Raw genomic sequence first — 16,347 nt, 5'->3', positions numbered from 1 at the left:
GCCTCTACCCTAGTGGGCGTCAAGGCTTCGTACGACCTCACGGTTCCAGAGAATCAGGCCTTACTCAAGGAGCTGATTAGCTCGGGAGGTAAGGCCCTGAAGTATTTGTCGTACCAGTCACTAACGCAGGACGCCAACTGGGTCCTACGGAGGAGGGACACGGTCCTCAACAAGATCACCAGACGGCATCCTGACAGAGAAGCGAGGTCCCTGAGAAGCCTAACCCTGTGGGATGATTCGATTTTCCCCCTGAAGGCAGCTGAGGAGTCAATTGAAAGGGTCGAGAAACTCAAGGACCAGGCCAATTCCAGACCCCCTCCAGTGAGGAGACCTGCACACAGAAGGACTACCTCCGATGTTCCTCTATCTCCTCGAGCTTCTAGCCAGCCCAGGGGAGACACCCCTACTACGGCCTGGTCACAGTCCTCTCAGCCCTCCAGTAGGGGAGCAGACTCAGCTCAATCCTCCTATAGGCCTTCGTATGCAGCGTCCAGAAGAGGGCCTCTAGGAGGAGATAAGGAGGGAGGCCCCCTACTCCTGCCGAAGCCTCAGGTGGGGGGATGCCTCAAACACTCTTGGCAAGCATGGAAAGACCACGGAGCAGACCCGTGGACCGTGGCAGTCCTGAAGGAAGGGTACAGGTTACCCTTCCTAGCGGAACCCCCACCTCTGATACCAGATCAGCAGGCAGAGTGGCTAGCCTCCAAGGACCCATTGAAAAAGACAGCCCTGCAGGAGGAAGTCTCAGCGATGCTGGCAAAAGGAGTGATAGAACCAGTCAAGGACCCTGGTCCGGGGTTCTACAGCAGGCTTTTCCTGGTGGAGAAAGCGACAGGGGGCTGGAGACCGGTCATAGACCTCTCAGCCCTCAACAAGTTCGTGTGCAAGACCGACTTCAAGAGGGACACTCCGAAGTCGGTCTTAGCGTCCTTGAGGGAAGGGGACTTCATGATGTCAGTAGATCTCAAGGACGCCTACTTCCAAATTCCAGTTCACCCCTCCAGCAGGAAGTACCTACGGGTGAAATGGGGTACCCAGACGTTGCAGTTCAAGACCCTCTGCTTCGGGCTGTCCACAGCCCCTCAGGTCTTCACGAGGGTCTTCACGACGGTCTCAGCCTGGGCACATGAACAGGGCATTCGTCTGATTCAGTACCTGAACGACTGGTTGTTACTTTCAGCCTCAGAGGAAGTACTGAGGGAGCAAGACACGAAGCTTCTGCGGTTCTGCAACGTCCTGGGTATCGTCATCAACCTGAAGACGTCCCAGTTGATACCCTCCACCTGGACAACTTAGACCAAGTCCTCCGTCCCTTCCTGTCGGGCCAGCCTAGGAGAACGAAGGACTGGCAGAGGCGGATAGGCCACCTTGTGTCATTAGAGAAACTGATCCCCCAGGGCAGGCTGAAGCTCAGGGAGGTCCAGTGGAATCTGAAGGAGAGCTGGAACCAGAGGGATTCCCCCCACTAGGTGATCTCGGTTTTCCCGGAGACGAAGGAGGTCTTAGAGTGGTGGTGCGGCAGGTCGAACACCCTTAAGGGAGTGTCCTTCGCAGCCGACCCTCCGGAGATGCTCCTGTTCACGAACCCATCAAAGGAGGGGTGGGGTGCCCATCTCCTCGGAAGGTCAGCAAGAGGGAGTTGAACGGACGAGGAGAAGGCCCAGCACATAAACGTGCTAGAGATGCGGGCAGTACGAAGGGCGTGCCTGGAGTTCGTCCGTCTACTCCGGGGGAACACCGTGGCTCTGGTGTGCGACAACGCCACAGTGGTGGCTTACATAAAGAAACAAGGAGGACTAAGATCGAAGGAGTTGTGCATCCTCACGTTGGAACTTCTGGAATGGACCGTAGTAGAACAGATCAGAATCTCAGCAAGGTTCATTCCGGGAAAAAGGAACGTTCTAGCCGACGGCCTCAGCAGGATGGGACAAGTAGTGGGATCCGAATGGTCCCTGCACCCAGAAGTAGCCAAAACCATCATTCAAAAATGGGGATCACCGGTGATGGACCTCTTCGCAACGATGTTGAACGTACAGCTCCCCGTGTTTTGTTCTCCTGTGCCAGACCCAAGAGCGGCGTTCGAGGATGCCTTCCAGCATCCTTGGGACAACCTCGATGTTTATGCCTTCCCCCCCTTTGGGATGCTCAGACAGGTCCTCAACAGAGTAAGGAGGCCGGACAACCTGTGGATGACTTTGGTCGCGCCCTGGTGGCCGGAGAGAGAATAGTTCGTGGATCTAAAAGAACTGGCACAACTTCCACCTTGGCCCCTTCCGGACAGGCTAGACCTTCTTCGGTAACCACATTTCCAAAGGTTTCACGAGAACCCTCGGTCCCTCCGCCTTCACGCGTGGAGGTTATCGAGCATCTCTTGAGGAAAGAAGGCTATTCGTCCGGGACGGCAGTGAGGATGTCAGGCTACCTGAGGCGATCATCGGCAGTGGTCTACCAAGCAAAGTGGGCCACCTTTATTAAGTGGTGCACCTCTAAGACCATCAAGCCCCTGAGGGCCTCCATCCCGGAGATAGCGGACTTCCTAGTTTATCTCAGGGACGTGGTCAACATGTCCATCCCGGCCATCAAGGGAGTACGAGCTGCTCTGGGTCAAGTCTTCCTCCTGAAGGGTATCGACCTGGGAACCTCCAGACATCTCTCGATGCTCATTAAGAGCTTCGAGCAATCGTGTCTCCCGCAAGCCGTTAGGGTGCCACAGTGGGACGTGGCCAGCGTCCTGAAGATGTTGTCAGAACCTCCCTTTGAACCCCTAAAGGACATCGTGGAGAAGGATCTCACCCTCAAGACATTTTTCCTATTGGCATTAGCTTCGGCTAAACGAGTGAGGGAGATCCATGGACTGTCGTACGAAGTCGCTCACTCGAAGGGTTGGCGGGAGCTCACCTTGAGGTTCGTGCCATCCTTCGTTGCGAAGACCCAGAATCCGGCCATTTGGGATCCAAGGTTTGAGGGGTTCTCAGTACCAGCAATTCCTCGCTCGGACAACTCGAGGGACTTGCGTCTGTGCCCTGTCAGGGCCGTAAGAAAATACTTAGAGAGGACAGCCAGACTTCGGCCCGAGATCAAAAGTCTTTTTGTTTCCACGGGCCTAGTGAAGAAGCCAGTCTCGAAGAACACTGTCTCCTTCTGGCTGCGGCAGGTGATTATCAGGACCTACAGTAAGGCAGATATCCCCCTACCGGGAAAACCCAGACCCCACGACATTAGGGGTCTGAGTACTACGTTAGCTTTCGAGAAGAATATGGCAGTGGGCCAGATCCTGAGAGCAGGCACCTGGGCTAACCAGTCTACCTTCACTGCTCACTACTTGAAGGACTTCAAGAAAATCCCTGGACTGGTTCTCGATAGGTACCGTCATTTCCGCGCTCCAAACGGTTTAAAGGTGTAGCCCCAGTGATAACCACGGGTAGTAAGTACAAGAGACACAGGTTCGTTCCTTAAACCCCCTTGTTCTTCCTCCCCCTATTTCCGCTTCAAATGGTCTCAGATAGGACTCTGAGCCGGCTGCAAGGACCCCTACTTTGGAAGGACATGGCTCCTAGGATTTCTTGCAGAGGTGAGTTACTTAGACACTAAGTTGAGTTTTTTGTGTAGTTTCCTCTTTTCTCACTTTTCTTTGGGGTCAACAGGACCTAGCCTCCTATCTAGGTCTTTGGATATATCTCAGCACGGTCTCAGAAGTTTAAAAGGCCACTCCCACCTCCTAAAGTATAAGTCTCCTAAGAAAGTAGTTCGAGGTAAGTACTCTGTGTTGGAACAAATCACAAATTTTAAGTAATTTGTATTTTTCCTAACGGTACTTACCTCGCACTACTTTCGGGTAATGGCCCGCCCTTCCTTCCCCGAGTGCCTTCTGGAATTCTTAGAGACCTAAACTACCAAGAACTTACTGGAGGTCGAGACCTGAGCAAGCATGCTCTCTGACCCGGGGTTAGCCTCAGGGTGCATATCACTCCGCCTGAGGTTATCCCTCATAGAAAACGGGTATAGGGTAAACTACACAAAACTCTGGTCAGATGGGAGGAGATCCCAGATACTCCTAGGAAAGTAGTTCGAGGTAAGCACTGTTAGGAAAAATACAAATTACTTAAAATTTGTGATGTTAATGATGGTATATTAAAGCGTTATTTTTGTTTAGTACAGTATACAGTATATAAAAGTTTAATTTTTTCCCTGTGGGAGTTCAAGGTTTTCACTTGTAGGCTGGGTTCGTTTATCGGCAGTGAATAGCCTAACCTTCGGTAACAAGTCGGCAATATTTTCTGTAATATATTTTAAACAGTATAGATTTGCTTTACAAAGATTTGTTATGTATAGTACACTGTATATAAACACTCTCTCTCTCTCTCTCTCTCTCTCTCTCTCTCTCTCTCTCTCTCTCTCTCTCTCTCTCTCTCTCTCTCTCTCTTTTTTTTTCTTTTTTTTTTTAGTTCACATTTGGCATCATCAGTTTAAGAATGAAATTAACATGACTATTGTTAGACGTGATTAATTCTTTGCTTCAGGTGGTACAAGAAACAAAAACATGGCATTCGATCACATCAGCCAATTCTGTTTCTCTCTCTCTCTTTAAGTGTCAATTAAATACAACACAAAAAAATTATACCGTGCTTTGCAATAATTTCCTTTTTCAGTTCCATAAGTTTGTTCTGTTTTCCTTTTTACTTTTATCACTTTCACTCTTATTACTTTTTGGATCCATGTTTTAAGTGGTAATGAATCAGAATAGATATAAAACGAATGCAAAACAAAGGTATGCATAGCATAGTGTAACACGAAAAATGAGGCATAGCATATGTTTATGTTCATCCAAAACAATGGCCAACAAGTAACTGATATCATTCGGCTTGGCGGGCTTTTACTCGCACTGGTCGAGTACCGAATATTTGTTTGAGAACGGGCATTTTTCACTTGAACTTTTTGGTCAGAAACCTATTTGTTTGAGCTTCTAGTTCAAGCTTCTAGACGTCCGAATACCGAGATTCTACTGTACTACCTTGAAAGAACCGCAGCAGCTCGCCCCTGTTTGTCAGCACCGGGAAAGTCAAGAGGAGGATCACGAAGAACACCATCTCTGCTAGGATTCGCGAGGTCATAGACCGAGTATTGAATCCCGATCCTTCTCTACAGACAAGATGACCCAGAGCTCATGACATTAGGGGCATTAGCATATGCCTAGCTCTCAGGAAGAACTAGTCTCTGACACAGGTCTTACAAGAGGGTGGTTGGAAGCGTCAGACAACCTTCACCGCCCCACTACCTGCACTGACGTGACCCACAGGAACATGGAGACATTTTTTATTGGCCCTGTGATGGGTGCACAACATTTGGTTTAAATACCTCAGGCTCCTTAATGGACAAGTAACAGAAGGTTGAGGTCAGAGGTCACCCAGGATTAGTCAGGGATGAATGTTTAAGAATGACTGGGTCTTTCCCTCGTGGGGAACAGTACCTACGGTCCTCTGTGAACTGGCCTCCTCTGTCTGCAGGTAAAACCATTTCCATTGTGTAACCTAGTATGGGTATAATACTTGCTGCAGCCCCATATCCCCTGGTGAGGTGGGATTGGTTTATGTCTGTGGTTGATTCAAAGATTCCTACGTTTCTGAGAATTCTTATCTAGATTAGTCACATTGCTAGTTTCTCACAATCACACAGATTGCTCAGGCTGCTAAAGCGTGCTTTGCACGTACAGTTAGCGAGGTCTCAGGGTTTCTTCCTTATACGTGCGAGAAAACCCGTGGTTAACCCTTTTACCCCCAATGCTGTTTGGAACTTTCCAACCCTTAACCCCCAGGCGTTTTTCTTTTAAAAGCACGTTTTGCAATATTTTTTTTTTAGATTGCGCTGACAGCCTTAATTTTCGTCATAGAGAGGTCAGGTTGGTCTCATTATTTTGGAAAATTCCCGAAGTTTCTCATAAAATTATAAAAAATATGCAAAAATAAATGCAAATAGCAGTTTTTTGCAAGGACGTACCAGTACGTCCATGGGGGTTAAGAGATGAGTTTTGTGAAACGTACTAGCATGTCCATTGGGGTTAGAAGGGTTAAAAACCAGCCAGTTGGTTTAGACTTCTACCCACCCAAAAGGTAAGTCATCCCTAGTAAAGAGCGAAAGGGTTTGTATTTAGTGTTGGAACAAATGATAAAATTAAAGTAATTTGCATTTTTTCTAACGATACAAACCTTGAGCTTTTTATACAAATTTGGCCTGCCATCGCCTATCCCCCTCTAAGTCCTGCCTGCAAGCAAAAGTGACGAGACAACGCAGGTGTGTATGTGGGTGGGGTAGCTGGTACTACCTGCCTAACCCCCCCTACTAACTAGTGGTGGAGTAGTTGCACCTCACTAAAAGGCTTATGGCTAGTCTTCCAGATTTGCTGAAAGTATATCTGTAATAAAGAGCTCAAGGTTTGTATCATTAGGAAAAATACAAATTACTTTAAAGTTTTGTTTAAAAGATGTATTCAAATAGTTACTGTGATGTGTCAGTGGGGAGAGTTTCTTACTGCAAATTCGATAGGAGCAGTAGGTGGCTCAGGTAGTTTTTCAAGGGTGAATTCTTAGTGAAATTAGGGTAGCTATCTCCCATATACTATTGAAGTTCATCTACAGATAGCTCCTTCAGAGTATGTTTGTATTTTATGAATATTATTACAAGACTGATTCAAATGAGTTATTATATGATTTAAGTCATAACCTCATAGAAAATCATAATTTTATTGCTATTATTGAGCATTATTATTTTGTTCTAATTATTAAGCATTAACTTGTAAGAGAGTTAGGAAGTAATATCTTTAGATACATACTTAACTTGATTTTGAAATATAATGATAGGTCACTATTGTCCTATTTGTTTATAAGTGTCATGAGAAGTTCACTTGATCTGAGTAGCTAGTGTGAAAACATTCTAAATCTCTTAAATCTATTTCTGAGATAAAGGAGGAAGTGTATTTGCTCCACTCAGACAACAACAATGGGAGTGAACAAAGACAGAAGACTTTCAAAAAGGAAAAGAAAATGACCAGGATCCAAACAAAATGTGCCTTGGCCAAGTTCTCCTTTATTGTTTACTTTAAGTCAAATACGCAAGCTCCCAGATAGCACTTGATAAATAAGTATCAGTTATTAAAACAAACAATCATATTATAGATCCAAATTAATAAAAGCAATAAGGAAAAATTAAAGAAAAGTAGCTTACAAATTAAAGTTAATGAATTAGGAAGTTTATTCATATCTAACAAAGGAATAATCCAAATAATGCTAGGCTAGTGAATTTAGATGGCAGTAGAAGGTAGTGTTCTAGAAGTTGTGTTCAAGCTAGTGAAATGTTCATTCTTCCTGTAAAGGCCAATGTTTTGGTGTATTATCCGGTAACTCTGGTAATGGTTCTAATGGTAATTTGACATGCCTGAAGGAGGTATGAATCAATGATGAACTCCTGAATGACTTAACTAGATTTATTTAGCATACATCAGAGATATTTATGTTCAGATTACAGAAGGGTAACAATTGCATGAGACCATTCAAGGGCCTTTGTCAATAAGGTTGACATCTGCATAGAAATTGACAATATAATAACAGTAGCAAAAATAGTTGAAACAAGTGTGCATTACATTCAATGGCTTTTATCGGGTAGAGTTGATTTTTGTTCGATGGAAATTACTAAGCACGCTGCATGGAAGAAACGGAGAGCGCATTCTGCTTTATTTGGAAGTGTTGCTTGTTGTATGTGTATTACATAGTTCCCCATAAAGCAGACACGTATGTGAAAGTGGGTGACTTTTCCTAGAGTCGTACTGTTGTAGTGTTGTCTTGCTAAGAACAAAGGTTTTATGCAGTCAATGGTGATCCAATTTTCTTTCTACAAAGATTTAGGAGGAAAGCTTTCGGAGTACAATGGTTGACAAGGAATGGGCCCATGCTATTTTCCATGTTGGAGCCCCTGGGCTTGTAGCATCCTTCTTTTCCAGCTAGGGTTGTAGCTTAGCAAGTAATAATAATAATGTATGGGGCTGTAAGCGGAGCTTGCAAGAGTCGGTGCACGTGAAGAATTATGTTGCAGTGTATATGTCTTTAGGTATGGGCTGTCTTTGTGGGTGCTTGTAAGTCTGACAGCATGGGCACTGGAGATCATCGGAGGCTGTTTTGAATAAGGAAAATTCTGCAGGGACGACCAAGGGATCGCTATGCTGTATACCATTACTGCCTCTGGGACATCCATGGTGTCCTTGGGAGTGGTTCTCATTCTAAGAAGGACCCAGGGAGGTTGTGGAAACCAGGTGGAGCTGGTGCTGTGGAACATCAAAGCTGCTTTGAGGGTACGAGGGAAATGTTCTACCATTCTGTTGAATGCAGGGTTGTAAGTGGTAATCTAGTGTAGGGTTATGCCTAGAAGATACCCTAATGATTAATATAATGTGTTTTGAGATGCCAAATCTTTCTATCCATTCAGAAAGTGTGGCTAGGCAGCATTACATAAGGCAGATATTCTCTCTTGCATTGGTATGGCTTCAGGCCAACGAGTGGAGCTATTGATGATTGTGAAAAGGTAACTGTGTTGTGATTTTGTAGGGCCAACCGTGTTAACATGAGTATGTGCAAAACAGCACTGAGATTAATGAAAAATGCCCACACCTAAATTCATGTGTTGATGCATCTTTGAAGGTCGACAGGAAATACACGCACCTACCCAAACTTTGGCATCTTTAGGAATGCCATGCTATATAAACTTCAACTTCAGTAGCTGGGCAGTAGGTTGACAAAATGGGCGTGGGAGGTCCATGGATCAATTGAAACAACTGTCGGTCCTAGACCTTGGAACAAAAATAGCCATTCTGTGACAGGTGCAGTGGTAGGGCTTTCCCTTCATGCCACCTATCGTTAACCAGCTATCTTGTTAATGATTAAATGGCTGTTCTAGTACAGTTGAAGACATATCTCTGTTTTGAAGGACTTGGGTTTGTAAAACTAGGAAAATACAAATAGCTTTTAAAATTCATTATTATATTTATGAACCTCTCTTGATGTTCATAATTATTTCATCTCCGGAAGCTTGGTATGTTAACATTACCCCTGAAAATTAGGGAATTTTATTTCTGTTTTTTTTCCCCTTCAAATATACTAGAGCCTCTAATAAAGCAATGAGGCTTACCAGCACTTAGTAACAATAACATGCTGTGCCTGTTGTATTACTCTTCAGTCTGAGTCAGATTGGATATGACCAGAAGTGCACTCACAATTGTCTGTTTTTTTTTTTTTTATTTTATTATTATTATTATTATTACTATCCAAGCTACAACCCTAATTGGAAAAGCAAGATGCTATAAGCCCAGGGGCTCCAATAGGGAAAAATAGCCCAGTGAGGAAAGGAAATAAGGAAATAAATAACTGAAGAGAACAAATTAACAATAAATCATTCTAAAAAAGTAATGTCAAAAGAGATATATCATATATAAACTATTAACAACGTCAACAACAAAAATGTCATATATAAACTATAAAAAGACTCATGTCCGTCTGGTCAACAAAAAAGCATTTGCTCCAACTTTGAACTTTTGAAGTTCTACTGATTCAACAACCCGATTAGGAAGATCATTCCACAACTTGGTAACAGCTGGAATAAAACTTCTAGAGTACTGCGTAGTATTGAGTCTTATGATGGAGAAGGCCTGGCTATTAGAATTAACTGCCTGCCTAGTATTACGAACAGGATAGAATTGTCCCGGGAGATCTGAATGTAAAGGATGGTCAGAGTTATGAAAAATCTTATGCAACATGCATAATGAACTAATTGATCGACGGTGCCAGAGATTAATATCCAGATCAGGAATAAGAAATTTAATAGACCGTAAGTTTCTGTTCAACAAATTAAGATGAGAATCAGCAGCTGAAGACCAGACAGGAGAACAATACTCAAAACAAGGTAGAATAAAAGAATTAAAACACTTCTTCAGAATAGATTGATCACCGAATATCTTAAAAGACTTTCTCAATAAGCCAATTTTTTTGTGCAATTGAAGAAGACACAGACCTTATATGTTTCTCAAAAGTAAATTTGCTGTCAAGAATCACGCCTAAAATTTTGAAAGAGTCATACAAATTTAAAGAAACATTATCAATACTGAGATCCGGATGTTGAGGAGCCACCGTCCTTGACCTACTTACAATCATACTTTGAGTTTTGTTAGGATTCAACTTCATACCCCATAATTTGCACCATGCACTAATTTTAGCTAAATCTCTATTAAGGGATTCACCAACCCCAGATCTACATTCAGGGGAAGGAATTGATGCAAAGAGAGTAGCATCATCTGCATATGCAACAAGCTTATTTTCTAGGCCAAACCACATGTCATGTGTATATAGTATGAAAAGTAATGGGCCAAGAACACTACCCTGTGGAACACCGGATATCACATTCCTATACTCACTATGGTGCCCATCAACAACAACTCTTTGAGATCTACTACTTAAAAAATCAATAATAATGCTAAGAAACGACCCACCCACTCCCAACTGTTTCAGTTTGAAAACAAGGGCCTCATGATTAACACGGTCAAAGGCAGCACTAAAATCAAGGCCAATCATACGAACTTCCCGACCACAATCAAGGGATTTTTGTACTGCATTGGAGATTGTAAGAAGGGCATCACATGCTCCAAGGCCTTTCCGAAAACCAAATTGCAAACTAGGGAATAGATGATTACCTTCAGCAAACCTATTAAGACGTTTTGCCAGAAGACGTTCAAAAACTTTAGATAATATGGGAGTTATGGAAATTGGGCGGTAATCAGTGGGACTTGAGCTACCACAAACACATTTACATAGAGGAGTAACATTACCAATTCTCCAACAAGTGCTAAAAGCTCCTCTTCTTGCTAACTTGCGTAAAATAACAGATAACTTTGGAGCTAAGAAATCTGCTGTCTTTATAAAAAACAAAGGAAAAATACCATTAGGGTCTACACCTCCATAAGCATCAAGGTCCATCAACAGAGCTTTAATCTCACGAGATCGAAAAGCTAAACTAGTTAGTTTAGCCTCAGGAAAACAGGAATGAGGAAGTTCAAGTTTTTCATTACTCTGTTTACTGTCAAAAACATCAGCCAAAAGGGTTACCTTTTCCTTTGGACAGTGAGTGACTGAGCCATCTGGTTTAAGTAAAGGAGGAACTGTTGCATCTACACCAAAGAGTGCAGATTTAAGGGTAGACCACCATTTATGTTCCTGAGTTGTACCAGAGAGGGTTTCTTTTATGATTAAATTGTACTCCTTTTCAGTTGAGGCATAAACTCTCTGAGCAAAAGCTCGAAGCTGAGTATAGTTGTTCCAAGTCAAATCTGATCTGTTACCCTTCCAAAGGTGATAGGCCTCCTGCTTCTCCAAATAAGCACGTCTACAATCATCATTGAACCACGGTTTGTCCTTCATTCGGTACCTTAGCACACGAGAAGGGATACGCCTATCAATTATGTTGACTAGATTCTCATTCAAAGGGACAACAGGATCTACACTATTATATAATTGTGACCAATTCAAGCACAAAAGATCATGCAAAATCCCATTCCAGTCTGCTTGGGATTTCATATAAATTTTACAAGAATATGATATATCAGGGACAGGCTGCTCAGTCTTCACTAATAATGAAATCAAGGCATGATCAGAAGTCCCGACTGGAGAACCAACCTTACTAGTTATAACGCCAGGGGAGTCAGTGTATACGAGGTCCAAGCAATTACCAGACCTGTGAGTAGCTTCATTTATGATTTGCTCACAGCCTGATTCTGAGGCAAAGTCTAAAGCTCTTAAGCCATGGCGATCGGTAGGAGAGATAGAACTTAACCACTCCCTATGGTGAGCATTAAAATCACCAACAAAGACAAAAGAAGCCTTTCTATCATCTTCTTGTATCTTAGCCATAATGGTAAGAAGACAATCAAAGATAGAATCATCCATGTCTGGATTCCGGTAGATTGAACACAAATAAAAGTTGTTATGCCTGCCACAAACTTTTATTACCTGAATCTCATGACATCCACATTGATAGCAGGACTTATGAGAAGCAGGGTACTCGGTCCTAATATACACCGCCATTCCCCTGGCCCTAGGAATGGAATCACGTTTCAGCATTATTGGCTTCTTAAAACCATTTATAAGGAGCTCAGAGGAGTGCCTCATATTAGAAACCAAAGTTTCTGAGCACAAAAGAATATCATACTGTCTGGATGCAACTGTAAGGTCTCGGATATTTGCATGAAGACCACGAATATTGCAATACAGAAGACGACATTGACGAAATCTAGGACGTACTGGTCCCGGATTTCGCTCAATGTCTCCAGACAGCATAAGAATTAATAGAAATAAAAAAGAGACATCATACTTAAAAACTAGATTAACAAGAATTAAAACAAAAACAATATGTACAGAATAATAATAAAAGTGATTGATGATATCCATAGATTATAGTAAAAAGTCGGAAAAACTGGTCAACATGGAGGAGCCGATACACCATGCAAGGCTAAATACCCTCCAGGATAGCCACTTCAACTGAAGGGAGGACAGTAAGGATGGTTTTGAGAAGAAAAAATCAGAAAAAGGAAAAGACAACCTCTTGATAAACCACCAGGCATCCATGGCCCTTCTATTAAGCCTGCCCAACACACCATTTCAAAAAAACAAGAGGAAGAAAAAAAATAAGATAGAATAGTGTGCCCGAGTGTACCCTCAAGCAAGAGAACTCTAACCCAAGACAGTGGAAGACCATGGTACAGAGGCTATGGCACTACCCAAGACTAGAGGACAATGGTTTAATTTTGGAGTGTCCTTCTCCTAGAAGAAATGTCTTCTCCCAGAATTGTTAACACCTGCTGTGTTGGTTTTCATAGAAATTGTTTTTGGTGATCATGATCCTCATTCTCTTTTGTGTCTTGGGCTGAAGACAATTTTTTTTATTTAAAGAGGCCTCGCTGCTGCCCTTTGGAAGTATGTTTCATTATTGCTGATCAGATTAAAGTTCAAAGCGTAAAGGAAAGCTTACTTTTAGCTCAGGGAAAGTCCAGAGAAGAAGAGGTCTTACAAGATAGTTTTGATAGTAGGGAGCTTATAAAGAATTTAACATCATTAGCCTCCTCTGTGTAAGCTTTGAAGACCAATAATTCTTTGATTAAGGGTACAGTATTGTTATTTTCTTGGGTATGGTATTATTTGGAAATTTTATTGTGGGATCTCAAGACTTTACAAGGGTTATTTCCTGATGCCATTTATTCATACTCTGGTTCATGTCTAGTCTTCAGTAGTCCAGGTTTTCTTCATACAGAAGGGCTAAACCAGTTGGTTGATTTCACGTATGTATACTGTACATGTATCAAACTTGTCTTGTGGTATTTGTGTGCTCTATTTATTTATTTTAGATATATTTGAGTCAACTCTGTGGCCTTATTACTTGTGAATTAAATGCTTAAAACTTCTTGAGAATTATGTTATATTGAAAATAACAACCTTAAGAAAGGTCCAACAAATTGTTTTCGGTAGGAATTATATTAATAATGTGTTGCCTTAGCAAAAATTCCTCAAATTTATCTGTTGTCTGAAGAAACCTGTTTTTGGCTAATTGCAGCTTTGAAAAATTAATTGATTTGAAGTTGTATTTGTAAAACATGATAATTCTCAAGCATTTCTTATTTTTATTCTTATTTCTTGTTTTCTCTCAAGTTCTTTTAAATTTATGTCATATTTTCTTTTTAAGGCCAAGACCGTGTTATGAAGATTTGGGAGGTGTCAAGTTTACTCAACTGATCTTGTGAGAGCCATGTGGATCCGTGGGATTCACATGTCGTTCTTCTGGCTAGTCAGTGAAAAGGTGGTATTTGTCAAGACTAACTTTGGAGAATATGCACATCATATACACATGGAGTAGAAGTGGTGATACTTGAGCACACAGGTGGTAACTTTACCAAAGATGATTAGGATAATGGAAAGGTAACTGTTCAACTTGGCTTCCAAAACACAGTTGGTTGATTTGTCTCGTAGAACAGCCATAATATGTTAAAAAAGAAAAGGTAAGTGGTTAACTTGGCTTCCATAACACAATGGGTGAGTTTGTCTTATAGAGTAGCCGAGTAATGGTGCAAACTAGAAGTTGTAACTGCTTTCAGTGGGGAAATTATCTGTTATACTGTATAGGTCGGAATTTTCAATACAGAACAGTAGTAGTTTTTGACCCAGAAACATTTCCCTAGCGTCACTATTGATGAAGAAAGTGATCTTGAAAATTAAGAACTAGCCAAATATAGGGTACTCCTTTTTACACTTAGGTTGATAGATTTACTAGTCATGATAACTTGTTACTGGATTTGCAGTGCAAGGCTGTATGTCACCCATGAATAAGCTTTAAATCTTATTTTGGTGGCAGCAGGTGACTGAAACTGTAGATTTTTAAAGTTTATAATGAAAGGATTTGAATAATTAGTCTGACTTTTTTTTGTTGTGCATCACGGTCATAGCCATCATAAAAACTTAAATGGTATTCAAGGAAAATCCAATCACAAGTATTTTCTAAAGTGCTGAGATTGGGTCATTATGGTTATTTGTACAGTACAGTATAACTTTGCTCCTGCTTTGTTCAACTTATCATATTTGGAAACCAGGTTTTCATGTAACCAATGAGCACCTTGGAGAAATCCAAGTGCACTTAGTCTTACCAAGTAGTCCATCCACAAAATGCTTTCAGGTTTTATAATAGTGTCTACAGTTAATGAATTTATCACGTATAATCAGTATTCCTATAAAGCTCAATGTTGGGCTTTCTTCCACTTCTTTAGTGTGGAACACTATTATTGGATACTGTAGCGAAGTGAGGGACTAAGAGACGAGTTAAAGTAGACTAGTATCTTCAGTGAAAAGATTTTACATGCAATTACAAAAACATTTTGAACAAAAATTCTGTAAAGTTATCAGTCGTTGCTAGTGATATGCATTTGAAAAATGTTACACAACCTTTGTTGCTATAACATAAGATGGCTTAGCAACTAGCTGCTCAGTGTAATCAGAATTCACCTCAGTGTTATCATTTGAGTAGTATTTAGAGAACACTATATTTCCTCTTGTGAAAACTCAAAGGTGCAGCTAGCAATTGGCCTAGTGAAGTACATTTATCTGTACAGTATTGGGATGTTCCTTTGTTGGGTGTAGTGCCAGTACACTTAGGCTTAATTACTGGATGTGGATATGTGTATTATTGCCAACTTACTTGTGTGCTAACAACATTGAAATAGAAGAGAAGTGTGAGTTTTGTCATCCTCACTTCTTCAAATCATTGTTGATATATTCTGGAGGAAAATTTTGTAGTCAAATGAAGAATTCGTTGTAGTTCTTGGTGAATGATAAATTGAACAATAATTCTTTAAAGATGTAATGTTTTAAGTTATTGGGAAAGGAAATTCAATTCTTTAAATGTTTACAGTAATCTTTTTAGAAACTTAATTTTTTGCCTTTGTATTTTGTTATTCATTCTTTCAAGGGATGTTACCTTGGTGAATGATCAATTTATTTGTTAGCTGGATTATTTACCAGTAGGAGAAAAAATATATACACAGGTGTACAGTATATTGAAATGCAATTATGTTAATTTACCTTTTAAGTGAATTATTACTTTTAAAGATTCCTTAGAAACTGAAAAATTAGAAATCAAAGCATCAGCTGGGTATAGGGGTCCAAAAAAAGTAACCTTGTGAGGCTTTATGGTTTGTCTCTTCTGTTTCGCCCATCAGTGCATTTGGAAGTGTTACAGATTGTAGAATAATTTTGCGGGGTGCTGTCTTCAATTTATATACTGTTACAGGTATTGAGTAGTTTACTCAGACCACTGTCTATGCTCCAAAATTAAGGTTGAAACATAGTTTCCCAATATCTCTGCACTATTTCAAAATTAAATCTAATTCCTTTGTTATTCACAGATAAGAAAAGTGATGTATTCTGTTTTTAGACATCACTTGAATTTTTTCAGTCATTTCATGGACTTGAGCAAACCCAAGACTTATGATTTAATTTACCGTATATTTCCGCGCATAAGACAAGGTTGAAAGTTTGGGAAAATTTTAATGAATTTAGGTCATATCTGTTTTATAAGATGATTGGTGAATTATTAAGCCATCAGTGTATAGGCTAGCCTGCTTTTCCTAAACACATCACCAAAAACATAAACCATTGTTTTGTTTACATTTTACCAATAATCATAATGACCAAAGAATGCTTTTACACCTGTGTATAGGATAGCTTTCGCAGCAACAGATATCTAAGGTATTGGTCATGTAATGATGATATTAAAGGG

At 41.2% G+C, this 16,347-nt stretch overlaps 1 protein-coding gene across 2 annotated transcripts in view; it reads left to right on the top strand.

Moving 5' to 3' along the window:
* Nucleotides 1–14,092, top strand: part of LOC137627721 (WD repeat and FYVE domain-containing protein 2-like) — a 123,781-nt gene extending 109,689 nt beyond the window's left edge. For both annotated transcript variants that reach the window (XM_068358980.1, XM_068358981.1), the window contains one exon: nucleotides 13,765–14,092. In XM_068358980.1, coding sequence (XP_068215081.1) covers nucleotides 13,765–13,814 — 50 coding nt within the window. In that variant the 3' untranslated portion in view covers nucleotides 13,815–14,092. The remainder of the gene's footprint in view (nucleotides 1–13,764) is intronic.
* The last annotated feature ends 2,255 nt before the right edge of the window (nucleotides 14,093–16,347 follow it).

The sequence above is a fragment of the Palaemon carinicauda genome, chromosome 35 (genome assembly GCF_036898095.1).
Source record: "Palaemon carinicauda isolate YSFRI2023 chromosome 35, ASM3689809v2, whole genome shotgun sequence".
NCBI classification, from domain to species: Eukaryota; Metazoa; Arthropoda; class Malacostraca; order Decapoda; family Palaemonidae; genus Palaemon; species Palaemon carinicauda.
This window is presented reverse-complemented; position numbering and strand designations above follow the sequence as displayed.